This window comes from Panthera leo, chromosome A1, assembly GCF_018350215.1.
Source record: "Panthera leo isolate Ple1 chromosome A1, P.leo_Ple1_pat1.1, whole genome shotgun sequence".
NCBI lineage: Eukaryota > Metazoa > Chordata > Mammalia > Carnivora > Felidae > Panthera > Panthera leo.
The window spans coordinates 238537578-238550414 of record NC_056679.1 but is presented as its reverse complement, the minus strand read 5'-3'; the positions used below and the strand labels follow the sequence as shown (position 1 = coordinate 238550414).

Genomic DNA, 12837 nt, shown 5'->3' with positions numbered 1-12837 from the left:
CCTGCTGCAAAGGCCTCTGTGGCCCCAAGACACAGCTCTTGGGGGGCCGCTTCCGCTGGGGTGGCCAAGGGGCGGCTTCGGCCCCCTCCTCTACCCCAGGGTCTTTCCCAGCCCACCCCCTGGAAGCCCAGCTGCTTCTGTTGGGTTTGGGCAAGGAGCCTCCCTTGGGACTCTGTCCAGCGTTTGACAGTCCATATGGGGACACTCCCTCGGACGTGGGGGGTGGCGACAATAACTTGATCATTCACCAAATACCCCCTGAGCACCTGCCATGTCTGCCCACTCCTCCCTGAGCCCCCACAGGGAGTGTGGATGCTACAGAGGTGTACGTGGTACCACAGGACCCCAGGAGCAAGCAGCCTCGAGCCCACCGCCTCGTGGGGAACACGATCGTCAGCCACAGGCTGCCGCCCTCCACCTTGTACGAGCCAGCACACAGGAGCAGCGCACACACGCATATGGACACCAAGTGAGTGCACACGTGTGGTCCTCCTGTGGGGCTGCCCTGTTCGGTCCACGTCTAGCTGGCGGGACAAAGGTGAGCTGCACCGAGCACCCAGCGTGTGAGGGCTGCGTTCTAAGGCAAAGTAGGTGGCAGGGTGGGAGGCCCACGTCCACTGTACCCCAAGCTCCGGGGCTTGTTGAACCCAAGAAGAAACGGAACCCCCGGGAGCTGGTGGTTTTCCACCCTTTGTGTTGTCCTACAAGCTGCCAGAAACAGGCATTTGCGACTTCCTATTTTGCCTTTGCAAGAAACCCTTCCCCGGCTGAGAGCGCCCCACGGTTGGACTTTAGCATGAGAGCTCTGCGGGTGGTGAATCCACTGAGGCTTCCTGATTTACCCAGGAAAGGAAGAAACAGAACTCGGCCCTTCCCCCCACAGTCCTGCACCCTTCCTCCTGAGCACAGGGCTGACCCTGCCCCCAGAGGCTGGAAGTCCCAGCGAGGGGCTCCCAGGATGCCTCCCAGAGCCGATCTGCTTGCCAAGGCCACATCTGTCCACAGACCCCCAGACTCCATCGTTAGCCCAGTGGCCTCGACCCCCACCTGGGCCCCCTGGGCTGCTGCCTTCACCTGGCCCACTTGGTCCCAACCCCGCTCACTCCAGCTGGCCCCCTCCCTTCCTGCGTAGCTCATCCCCACTGCCCCTCAGATGGGAAGTCCATAGCCTGGACTCTGACCCGATGTTTCCAGCGAAGCACGGGGCTCTCACTTCTTTCCAGAGCGGATGGATGAAAGCTTGGCTTGTAGATGTGGACTTGAGACACAGTGAGCTCCGAGGGAAGGCCCGTGTGAGGCTAAGCCCCAGGTCCCTGGCCCAGCTGGGGCACCTCGCATGACCTGGAGGGTGGCCAGCATGGCCCTCGCCTGTGCAGACACCACCCGTCATTGCCATAAGGACACAGGGCCCTGGCGGGCAATGGGCGGCGGGGGTCAGGTGGGGCAGCATCGCGCACCCTCGGCCTCCTTGCACCTGACCCGCCCGCCAGTCCTGTGCCCTCTGGGACGCCGGAGGCACTGGGGCCAAAGCAGAACGGCCTGGCCAGGGCCCTTCAGTGCCCAAGACATCACGGACCCTCACAGGTGCAGGCTGTGACCTTAACCTCTGATCAGACCCGAGCACATATGGATGGTTTCTGACTCGTTTATTCTGCACATGTTTATGGGAAGAGCCTTATAAAATGAGAGGGGTTGTGCCAGCGTTACAAATGCCCCAGGGAAGGCCCAGCTCATGAGGTGACGGTTCTGAGCTGCTGCCACCCCTCCCTCCCTGCAGCCTTGTCGCTCTCGGTGGAGCCAAGCACAACTCTGCTCAGAAGCCTCGGCGGCCCCTCTTCCCTGTGACGCTTGTGACTGGCTGCCTTGCCGGCCCCTCTGAGCTCACCGTCCACACCCCACTGGCTGGCTTCCCCCCGCCCGCCCCCTGCTGCGCTTCAGACACACCTACACATGCCCACCTCAGGGCCTTCGCACTGGTTGATCCACTCCTGAAAATGCTTTCGTTACAGGGCTGGTTCTCCTCTGCCTGCACTGTCCGCCTCTCCTCATTCGTTTTTCACTATAGCACATGACGCCATTTATCCTGTGCCATGATGTCATCCGTCTGTCCCCCACAGGAACCTGCACTTGTTGGGGGGTCTGGGGCTGCTCTGTTGGTACCACATCCTGACGTTTGTCAAGTGAGCACTAAACTGAGGGGGCCTCGTCCGGCAGCCAGGGCTGCAGCTGCTAAAAATCAAGGATTTCAAGATTGCATCAATAAAGGAAATCAGACCAGTTATGCCCCCCAAAAGTTGTTGCTGTGCTGATGGGATTGACCCGCCCGGGACCCAAGTCCCAGGCTCAGCGCAGGAGCGTGAGGGCGCTGGCACCCACGCAGACGCCTGTGTCCCTGGAGCCCGCGCGTCCTGACCCAGTGGGTTTGCTCTGTCCTGTTCCGGAAGGCGTGACTGGGGGTGAACTGGCAGCAGCGGTCAGCCGGTGGGGGAGCGTGCGTTAGTGCAGGCGGGGTGCGACCTCCTCCGGGGACCCGGCCTGCCCAGCTGAGCACCGTGTGGGCCGAGAAGCTCCCCACCCTGAGCCCTGACGCGCCCTCCGTGCCCTGAGCAGACGCTGGCGGTGCTTGTCCACGGGCTGCCCGCCTCCACGGGCGTGGTGTTCTCAGAAGGCTGTGTGGCAACTCGGGGGAGGAATTCGGGTAAGGAGCCTCTTCCCAGGCCCAGAGCCTGGATGGTCTGGACAAAACTTACAAACGGGAAGCCGGCCTTCAGGGCTGCGTTCCTTCTCTCAGCCATGCAGATGGGCAGGCGGGGTGCCGGGCACTGAGAACGCAGCACGAGCCGGACGCAGTGCCTGCCTTCACAGCGCTGACCTGGCTGAACCAAAGAACTGGGTGGGGGCTTCAGGCGCGGGGGTGAGCTGGAAGGCAGGACAGGTGCCAGGTAGCTTGCGTGACCAGGTAGAGTCTGGGTTTTCACTGGAATCTAGGGGAGCCACACGTGCCAGGGCCACAGCCAGGATGGAAGCCACCACACACCCATCGGGCCATCCCGCTCCTGTCCCAACCGCTCTTGGGGCCTCTGTGGCCCCACCAGCCCCTCCGCCTTCACTAGTGGGATACCTGCCCCCTGGCCCAGGGGCCCCTGAGCTTGTCATCCTCCAGTCCCACAGGCTCTGCAGGCAGGGCCGGGGTGGGGAGGGGCCCCCGCAGCACCTGGGTTCACTCAGCACCCCTTCTCCCCTGGCCTGAGCAGAGAGAGAAGACAGATGGGAAAGGAGAGGCAGGGAAGGTCAGGAGGGAGGGCTGGGAGGCAGGATAGGAGGGAAGGCACGGGCACAGGGTGGGAGCAGAGACCCGCCCAGGGAAGGTGCCGGGGACAGGGACCCCAACCGTGCTGCCCACGGCCCAGGCAGGAAACCACCCGGTCTGGGCTCCAGGGCGGAGAGGCTGGTTGAGCAGGCTCTGTTCAAACCTAGCCAAGCACCCAAGACCTGGAGACTCGGACCCGATGCCTGACAGTGGCCAGAGCCGTGGGCCCTGTGCTCCTGGGAACAGGCCTGTCCCAGGACCCAGCCAGGAGAAGTCAAAGGGGCCTTCTCTGAAGGGAGCCATGAGCAGGTGCCAAGGCAGGGCAGGTGGCAGAGAGCAGAGCCCGTCCCTCGTCCGCCCCCTGGCCACCCCTCCAGGTAAAACTCGGTATCAGCAGGGCTTCGGACACTGGGGGACGGTGCATGGGCATGGGTGGGAACGCAAGCTTCAGCCCCCGGCTCGGGGGCCTGGCCTGTGTGACAGGAAAACTCTCCTCCAACCCATGTGGACATAGAGGAACCCGCAGCCCCGTCCTCGAGGGGCAAGAACTGGGGAGGGGGGTGTCCTGACACACCTGCGGAGAAACCAAGTGCAAGGCTGAGTGAGGGACAGGTCAGGAGGGCACAGAGACAGGTCTGCGACTGGATCACAGAGCACCGTGCACTCCCCTGACCACGGTCCAGACCCCCGCAAAGGGGCTTGGTGCCTTGGGAATAAGGCCAAGAACCTCTCTGCTTACAGGAAGTTGGCCCAGGCAGAGCCTTTCTGGGGAGTCCCTTCCATGAGCAAGCAGGACTGGATGCTATCAGCACTTCCCAACCTTTGCCCCTCTTTCCTTGGAATATTTCAGTGTTATACCTTAGCTCCAAATGCCCATGGATTGCTTTACAGCCTGGGGCTAATTCCCCCATGAGCAGTTCCTGAAAAGTGAGACTCTACACCTCCATCTGGTAGAGGCTCTTGGGAGGGCCCTTGGTTCCAGGCTTTGGATGATGGGTCTCGACTCCAGGCCCACTTACTGGGTCCTGCCAGGACTGGGGTCCACTAGGGCCCACTGGCTCATCTACCCCTGGGAGGATGGCACCTGCCCTGCCCTTCCTCCTTTTCCAGATCCCCTCATGCATTCCTCCGAGAGGAGCAAGGCAAATTCAGTGGAGGCAGGCAGGAGAGCATGATGGACAGCGCCCAGGAACCCACAGGAGAGAGTAGGACAAGGGTGGGGCTCAGCCCCAGGGGCTCCTGGTCCTGGACCAGAGCACATGAAGTAAAACCCATAAGCTTCTGGTTTTAACCCCAGGAGGTAAATACCACCCCCTGGCTTCCCCCACAGCCTGGGCATGTGCCTGGGGCAGAGGCCCAGCCCCTGCGACTGTACCTCAGAGAAACAGTGGATTAGGCGGGGTGTCTGGGCCAGTGGCCCCGGCTCCCCAGGTGCCTGGGCAAGACAACGGAGTATGTGGGTGGATACCCAGGGACGTCCCAGGCCTGCGGCGTAAGTGCCCCCGCTCAAGGGTGAAATCATAACGGTAGGAAAAGCACTTTGGAAGCAACGAGAACTGGGGCCAGGAACACGGGGCCCTGAGGCCCAAGAAACTGGATAGATAGGCCAGCAGCTAGCGTGTCGGAAGGCATGATCCCAGGGCTGCGCTCCAGCTGGAGCGTAACTGGGAAGAACTTCCTGTGGAGGCTCAACATGGGTCAGAGGCTCTGGACGCTGTACAGCAGGCCCCGGTCTTCCCACTGAAAGACCCCCCGGGGCCTCTTCCCCCAAGACCAGGAGTGAAGAGGGAGGCATCACATCGAGGGGAGGGCTTGCAAAGCCTCAAGGGTGCTGGAGGTACAGGGACCAGGAGCGACGACTTGCCACCACCCCTGAGCCTCTAGCTCTCGAAGCCAGATGGTCCCATCGGCCACTGGGGTCCTCCTGGGGGTGTTTCTGCCAGGTTTGGGTGGGTGGGATGTGAGCCCAGGCCGCCCCCTTTCCCAAGAGAGGCCATGGTGTAGACAGCACAGACTCTCAGGCTCAGAGGGTGAGGCCACCACTTCCCAGCCAGCCAGAGTCAGGAGCCCCTGGCCTCCGGCCCCTGCACACCGCGAGCTGCACTTTCAGGGGGCCTCAAACTGGGTTTCTCACTGGCCCACCCACACCAACACTGCCCCTCACCTCGGCCGCTACAAGTGTAGCCCGTCCTGTCCAGGGGTCTCATGGCTCAGGCCTGCCTCCTCACTGGCAGGGTCCCGACCCCCTCAGGAGGCTCCTCCCTGACCTGACTCACTGCCCACCTTTTGCCCTGGACCCACCCGGATGTCGGCTGGATACCTGAGCCACATCTGTCCACTGAAATATCCCCTACCTAATGCTTGGGAATACATGGACCCAGTCAACCTACAACTGCCCCTTCCCCAGAATCTCCTCTGGTGCCCCCCGCCCCCACCTCGCCAATGTCCATTCTCTGACCTACAACCAAGGCAATAATCTGAGAGCCCAGGTCTGTTCAATTCCCTCCTCTTTGTGCCACCCGGGTAGAGATCAAAGTTCTCCAGGGTCTGGTTGTGCTGGTCTGGCCTCCTCCAGCCTCCCCTCTGCCTCCCTCTGGTCTCCCTTCTGGCCTCCAACATTCTAACCTGCCTCTTCCTCCAGAAGGCACCTTTCCTGGTGGCAACTCCAGAGCTCTGTCTCCCGAAGCCACCTGGATCCCCACCACCCAAGCGGGCCCTCTACCCCACGCTCTGCTGCCTCACGACCTATGCATGGCCAATGTGGGCCTCGTGCTGGCCCAGCCTTTGGCCTCCAAGGAAGGTCTGAGGAGAGAGAATGCAATTAAGGGGAAAAGGCCCAGCTCGGTCCAAGGCCCAAGACCCTGGGCCTTTGCAGGCTCAGCACCCCCCCCAGGGGTCCAGAGGAGGGAATCACCCCCCACCCAGGGGCAGACACTGGACCGCTGCAGTGGGTCCCTCAACCTCTCTGGCCCTGCAGGCCTCACCCGTGCGTGGGCTCCCTGGCCTCAGTGGCACCCTACTCCCCTTCTGAATTTCCTAAAGATGCAGCTATGGGCAGGGGGCCCCTGGAGGTCCAGATGCAAACAGTAAGTCCTTTGCTGAGCTCCAGACATGGGGTCTTAGGGGTTGTGGGTCCGTGACCTCAGCAGCCACAGGGTTGACCCCAGACTCCTGGGCCAGCTTGCTGGTGGCCATGACCCTGCCCTCTGGCCAAAGCTGCTTGAGGGGAGCAGCTGCCTCAAAACATTGGCATGAATTATTGCTTTGTCCCTCGTCCCCACACCTAATTGTCCTGTCTGTCCCAGGTCCCCGCACCTAGTTGCCCTGTCTGTTCCAGGCCCCCTCACCCTGTTGCCCTGACCACCCGTGGCTGGAAGAAATCTGACCGAAACTAAAATAAACACCTGGAACCATTGGTAAGACATTTGGCAAATGCTTGGAAATCAGTAGAAACCCCTCTCTTCTCCTGCTCCTGCACCTTGAGATCGAAATAGCCCGACTGTTTCCAATGACCAAAGGAGCCTGAGAGTCTCATGAACATGAGCCCTGGACTGCGGAGTCAAGAAGGGAGGACGCTGGGACCCAAAGCTTGCCCTCATCTTGCACACGCTGGACACACCGCCACACGGCCTCGGCCTCGGGTCCCAACCTGGATGCATACGAAGGCGTGGCTAGGAGCGCTCTGTGGGGCCTGTGCGCAGGTGCTGGCTGCACTGGGAGGGGCCTGGGCGATGTCCTGATCTGGGGCCAGGTATGTGGGTCGGGAAGTGGGGGATGCCACAGGGCAGGGAGGTGGGCCAGTCGTTGGGGAACCCCTGGGGTATACCGTGGGTCAGGTTAGGTCTCTGTTTCTCTCTGCAGAGAACGATGGATGATGGGGGTGGGGTGGGTGGGGGTCCTGACCAGGGAGGAGGTGGAGCTGGAACTCAGTGGATCTGGTCAAGAGTGAGTGCAGGCCACTGAGGTGAGGTGACCGCTTTCTTTGATGTAGATCTTGCTTTGTAGGGCCGGCTTGTTTGCTAAGATTTGGTTTGGATGTTGAGCCTTGGAAGGCCAGAGGCAGCAGGGGGTGGGGTCCCAAGGTGGATGGAGAAACGATGTCTGAGGGACTATGGGCAAAGGGACAGAGTGGAGGGGCTTGGGGGACTGCAAAGGAAAGGGCCGAGGTGGGGGTCACCCGAGGACCATACTGAGCCACCAGGAGGACCCTGGGGACCTGGGCAGGGTCAGTGCAGCAGATTCCAGGGTACAGGACTAAGGGGTTGAGCCCAAGGGACGGATGGTGTGGGCAGGGCCGGGGCATGGCTTGGCCCAGAGCAGGACGGCCCTGAAGGGGGGAGGCTGGGTCAGCCCCACAGGCCTTCCCTTGGGGTCCTTTCCATGTTGTCCTTAGAACCCCTGGTCTCCAGGCTTGACTGTTCCCCCTTCGAGGGGGGTCAGCAATCCCAGACAACAATGGAATGAGCCTGTGGTGCTCGCACCACAAGCCCTTTTAAGTGAGTGTGGGCAGGAAGACGAACTCTGGGCTTTGCTCTGACTGTGAAACAGAACTGGCCGGAGCGGGTGGCCACCCTGCCCTGGAGAGGTCCCCCTCAGGACAAGTCTGGCCGCGCTGGAGACTCACAGGTCCGCAGCTCTTCCCAGGTGAGGGACAAACTCCTGGGGCCAATACTCTGGTCAGCGAGACCTTTCCCGGCAGCTTCCCCTCAGGGCCACTGGCAGCTTGGGCGGGCAGCTGTCACTGGAATGTCAGATGCCACGGCTGGACTCGGGGAAGCCCTAGCTTTGCAAAGAAAGCATTTGCTTCAGGAAACAGGGGTGTTCCATGTCCCTGTGTGGCTCCCCAGACTGTCACGGGTTCACCCCGCGCAATTGTCATCTTTATGGTGGTGGTTTCGCAGAAGAGAAAAGGTGGCAGAGGACAAGAGCCCCCACTCAGCCCCAGAAACGGTCAGTTCCGGGGGTGGGGGGGTGGTGGTGGTGCAGGCAGTGTGAGTGTTAGTCAGGACAGGGCTCTCAGAGCCCCAGCCCGGGACTGGACCTGTCCAGTAGATGACCGGTAGAAAGCGGCCAGCGTCCTTTGCCCCCAGCAGGGGTGTCCGGAGGAGACACACGGATGAGACCTTGGTGCTCAGGTTTACTCCAGTGTCCCAGAAAGCCCAGTGTGGGACAGAGTGAGCACCAGACCAGGCAGCCAGGGCCAGGGAAGAGATGCCTGAGAAAACGGGAGGAGGCAGAGGGATGGACAGTGCCCTCAAGAAGCAGAAAGCAGACGGGGAAGCGCAGGGAGGGTGGATGGGCACCCAGCTAACCCAGTGCTGCCCGCCCTCCAGGCATCCAAACCCCAGGTTCAAATTCTGTCGCAGGCTGTCCCCAGAGCCGACGACGCTCCAGCCGGCTGAAAAGGTCAGAGCCCAAGGCCCTGGAGAGCCCTCTCCCCTCTCCTGCCCCTCCCCACTCCCAAATCCCAGCCTCCCGCTGATCCCTGGGGCGGTGTCCTCTCCCCTGACTCCGCCCAGTCAGTTACCAGGCGCGTCCACCGCCTCCCCAGACCCTCCCTGCCCGGTGCCCAACGCGTTCAAACTTTGGTCCCCATGAGCTTTTAAGAAGCTGACCTTCCTGTCACCTTGGCCGGGAGCGACCAGCAGCCCCCCCTTTGCTGGCTCACTGAAGCGAGTTATGAGAAATCCCACAGACCAGGGGTTTGGGAGGAGAAGCACTGTCAACGGAAAAATCGCTCCTGCAAATAGGATTTTGCCGGGTTGAATCTCGAGCGGCCCCACTTTCCTTTGCCCTGGGAGCCGCCTATCACCCCAGGGCTCGATGGCAAGAGCTGGCGCTGCCTCCCCGCACGAAACAGCTGGACGAGCCCGACACACACAACCCCTGGCCGAGGGAGCTCGCGGATCCAGGCCGGCAAGGGAGCCCCGACCGCGAGACCCCAGGACCCGGGGCTGCGCGCGCCTGGCGGGGATCAGGTCGCTCTCGGCGACCGGCGTGGCCGCTGCGGGCCCGGCCAGGCTCGCGGTCCCCGCCTCGCCCCGCCTGACCCGCGGGCCTGCCTACGTGGGGCCGACGGGGCGCTCCCCAGGCCCGACCGCGGGGCGGCTGCCGCTGGGCCAGGCAGACTGCGGAGCCGGCGCAGGAGCGCGAACGCGGGAGCACAGCTCTGTACTCGCGGGCGGGGTCGCGCAGACAGCCCCCCGCCCCGCCCCACCCCGCGACCCGGCGGGGACAAGCGCGGGAGGAAGTCGCGGCGGGGCCGGGACCCCCGGCTTCTTACCGATCTTGGCCAGGCTGGCCACGAGGATCCACAGCGCGATGATGTACGGGTCCTTGACGTGGTGCCACTTGAAGCTGACCACCTGAAAGCCTTGGCTCGCGCCCCCAGACTGCTCCTCGACGCCCCGCACCCGCGGCAGCGCGCCCAGCGCCAGCAGCAGCGCCAGCAGCAGCCCGCACCTGGGGCCCGGAGCCCCGCGCCCCGACATCGCCGCCACCGTTCAGCGCCCGTTCCGGACGCGCATGTCGTGTGGGTCCTGCTGCTCCCGGGCGGGTGGACGTGCGGGGCGCGCCCCCCGCCCCCTCCAGGGACTCTCTCAGGGCGGCGCGGAGCCAAGCGCTCGCCGGGTGCGGGCTCCTGTCCCGGTCCCCGCCCGCCACGGTGGCCTTTAATCCAGCAGCCCCCTCCCGCCCCGGGGCGGGGCCTTCCCGCCCCCGCTGCGCGCACGCGAGCACGGACACCGTCGCACGCTCCTGGCACGCCAGCCCAGCCTGCACACGCCCACCCGGGGCCGACCGGTCTCCCTGACCTCCTCTCCGAACTCCCGCGCGCGGGGCCCCTCTATTTCCCTCCTCTATGGCCCGCGCGCCTCCCCGTCCCACCCTGTCCCTGTCCACGGGCTGGAGGGCGCGGGCCGGGAGGTCCAGGCGCGCGACTCTGAGCAGCTGCCTCCCCGGAGCGGGGTGAGGTGGGGATCGCGGCAGCGACCGGTCCCTGCGGGCTTGGCTGGGGGCTTGGTGGGCTCCAGGTGTCTCGGGCGCCCCTCAGTGGCGTTAGCTCCGCTCCCGAGTTGCCTGGGGCAGCTGCGGGGGCACATTGGCCCCAAGCTTATCCAGAGATGCAGGGCCTGGGGCTTGTGGACCCCACTGGAGGCCCCAGGGTCCAGAAGGGGGCCAGGCGCAAGCCTTGAGCTATGTCTTCAATGTGCACCTGCATTTCCTAACAGTTGGAACAAGTCGTCCGAAACCAGGTCCTCTCCCACCGAACCTGGGGTGGTGCCCGATCCAAGTGGTTCTGCCCTGCCCCCTGCACGGTGGCCCTGTTTCTTCCCTGAGGGACCCTCCACCCCGGCCCTCAGAGCCCAGCTGGGAGGCTCAGACCCCAATGCCCTTTCTACCTGAGGGCTTGGCCTCCAGCGGCAACTAGCCACAGCCCCCCCTGCCTGAGCAGTAATCCGTGATAGCTTATATGGGCACCTCAGACTTGACCAGGCGAATGCCCGCCTTCTTCCCTTCCCCAGCCCACCCTGCGGCGTCAGCACTGGGTGGCCCCTTCTTCCTGCCGTCCTGCCCCAGACCCAGGACGAAGGCCTGACTCCTTCAGTCTCTCAGTACACCTGTGGGCCCTGCCTTCAAAATACAAAGGAAGCCCAGCCACTGCTCACCAAGCAGGTCCAGCCGCCACCGGGCTGCTGCAAAGGCCTCTTGCCTGCGCCCCCTCCTCTTGCCTGCACCCCCTCCTCTTGCCTGCACCCCCCCACCTGCCTGCACCCCCCCACCTGCCTGCACCCCCACTTGCCTTCACCCTGCCACTTGCCTGTGCCCCCCACTTGCCTTCACCCCGCCACTTGCCTGCGCCCCCCCCAATTGCCTGCACCCCCCCACACTTGCCTGTACCCCCCCCCACTTGCTCTGTCCTGCTCTCCTGTTGGAGCCTGCAGTTCAGCGGGAAGGCCCAGTCCTCCCAGGACTCAGGCCTCTCTCTGACCTCCAAGCTGCCCTCTTGGGCACCTCCCCTGGCACACCCCCTCTGCTTCCCAACGTCTTTGCTCCAATGTCACCTTCTCCTTTTCCCATAACTGATCTCTCAGCTCACGGTTGTGACATCCCAACTCCCCTCCCTCCAGGTCGTGTTCCTCTATGCCTTCCGACATCATCCACTCAGTCTGTTTGCTGACTGCCCATCCGTGGAGTGTCTGTTCCATGGGTGAGGGGCTCCACAAAGCCCACAAGGCTCATGGCTGCAACCCCTCTTCCTGAAATAGTACCTGTCATACAGGAGCACTCAGGAGAAGTCGGGTGGGTGGGTGGGCAGATGGGTGGGCTGATAGGCAGATGGACAGATGCATCTTCTAATACCAGAAATATGTCCGGGTGCCCGGAGGCTTGGGCTGGACAGTGCTGAGCTGGGTGGCTTTATTCCTTGGGTCCTCTCCCCGGTTTCTGGCTGATGGGAGGTGGGCATCAGTAGTGTGGTTAGAGAGAAAGTGCATTCCAATCATGCCCAACAGGGTGAGCCGGCTGGACTGCTGAGCACAGAATGGGTGGGGGACTATTTGGGAAGATACAGCAGAGGGCTTCAGTCTTCACTGGGTGTGCTTTGAGGACTTTCCAGCAGTAAGGTCCTCTGCAGTAGCCCAGGGAGCCTTGGTAGGGGAGGAGGGCCAGGGTCAAGGGGCAGGGGGAACGGACGGAGCTGAGCACTTCATCTGGGATGGGAGCGCGTGACTAGCTGCTAGGTGGCCTCGTGCAGGGGGCTGAGGAGAGCTGGAGAGCTGTCCCCAGCTCACCCGTGTCTGTTTCTCTCCCCAGGAACCCTAAGCCTCCTGTCCCGGAGATAGTGCCAGCTGGACAAGATTGGGGTCACCCCTAGCCCAGACACCCTTCCCTGTTCTTTTCTCCTGGTTCTTGAGTGAAACCCTTAGAGAGAATGTCCTCTTTGAAGATGGTGCCCTTGCATTCCACAGGAAGGCCAAATTCCCACCAGAACAGCATGTGCTATGACGCCTGATGACCCTCTGGCCACTCCACCCTCCGGGGTTTTCACCAAGAGCCTGTCCTAAGAGCTCACGGCAATTCTTCTGGGGTGGGGTGGCGGGGGGAGGGTGCTGCTTCTGAGATCCAGGAAGCACTTCAAAGGGCAGGGTAGCTGAGCCTTATCGTGTGGACTCATGGGTCCGGTGTGAGTGCCGGTGCTGGGGACTGTCCCTCAGATGGTATGCCGCAGAGGTGGCCACAGGATGCCCAAGGACAAGGGCAGGAGAGGCCCGGTCAGAAGGAAGCAAGCCCCGGAAATGGTGCGACCTGACAGGGCTGTGTGGCGGGATCTGTGGGCGCTAGAGGGCGAACAGACCTGTGCTTCAGATTCCTAAAAGGCTCTGGGGCAGCGGTGCCTGTGCCTGAGGATGGTGAGGACACCACGTGTCCATCGGTGCCCCCTCTGGGGTGCCCCCACGACCTCTCTGCCTCTGACTGAGGTGTGGTTTCAGACGGGGCTGCGGCACACTAAGCTGCCACCCACAGCG

At 63.0% G+C, this 12837-nt stretch overlaps 1 protein-coding gene across 1 annotated transcript in view; it reads right to left on the bottom strand.

The window, feature by feature from the left end:
- Positions 1-9801, bottom strand: part of SLC9A3 (solute carrier family 9 member A3) — a 39799-nt gene extending 29998 nt beyond the window's left edge. The window contains exons 1-3 of the mRNA XM_042903482.1: positions 9594-9801; positions 8352-8525; positions 6930-7051 (exon numbers count right to left, since the gene is read on the bottom strand). Coding sequence (XP_042759416.1) covers positions 6930-7051; positions 8352-8525; positions 9594-9801 — 504 coding nt within the window. The remainder of the gene's footprint in view (positions 1-6929; positions 7052-8351; positions 8526-9593) is intronic.
- Positions 9802-12837: the final 3036 nt, after the last annotated feature.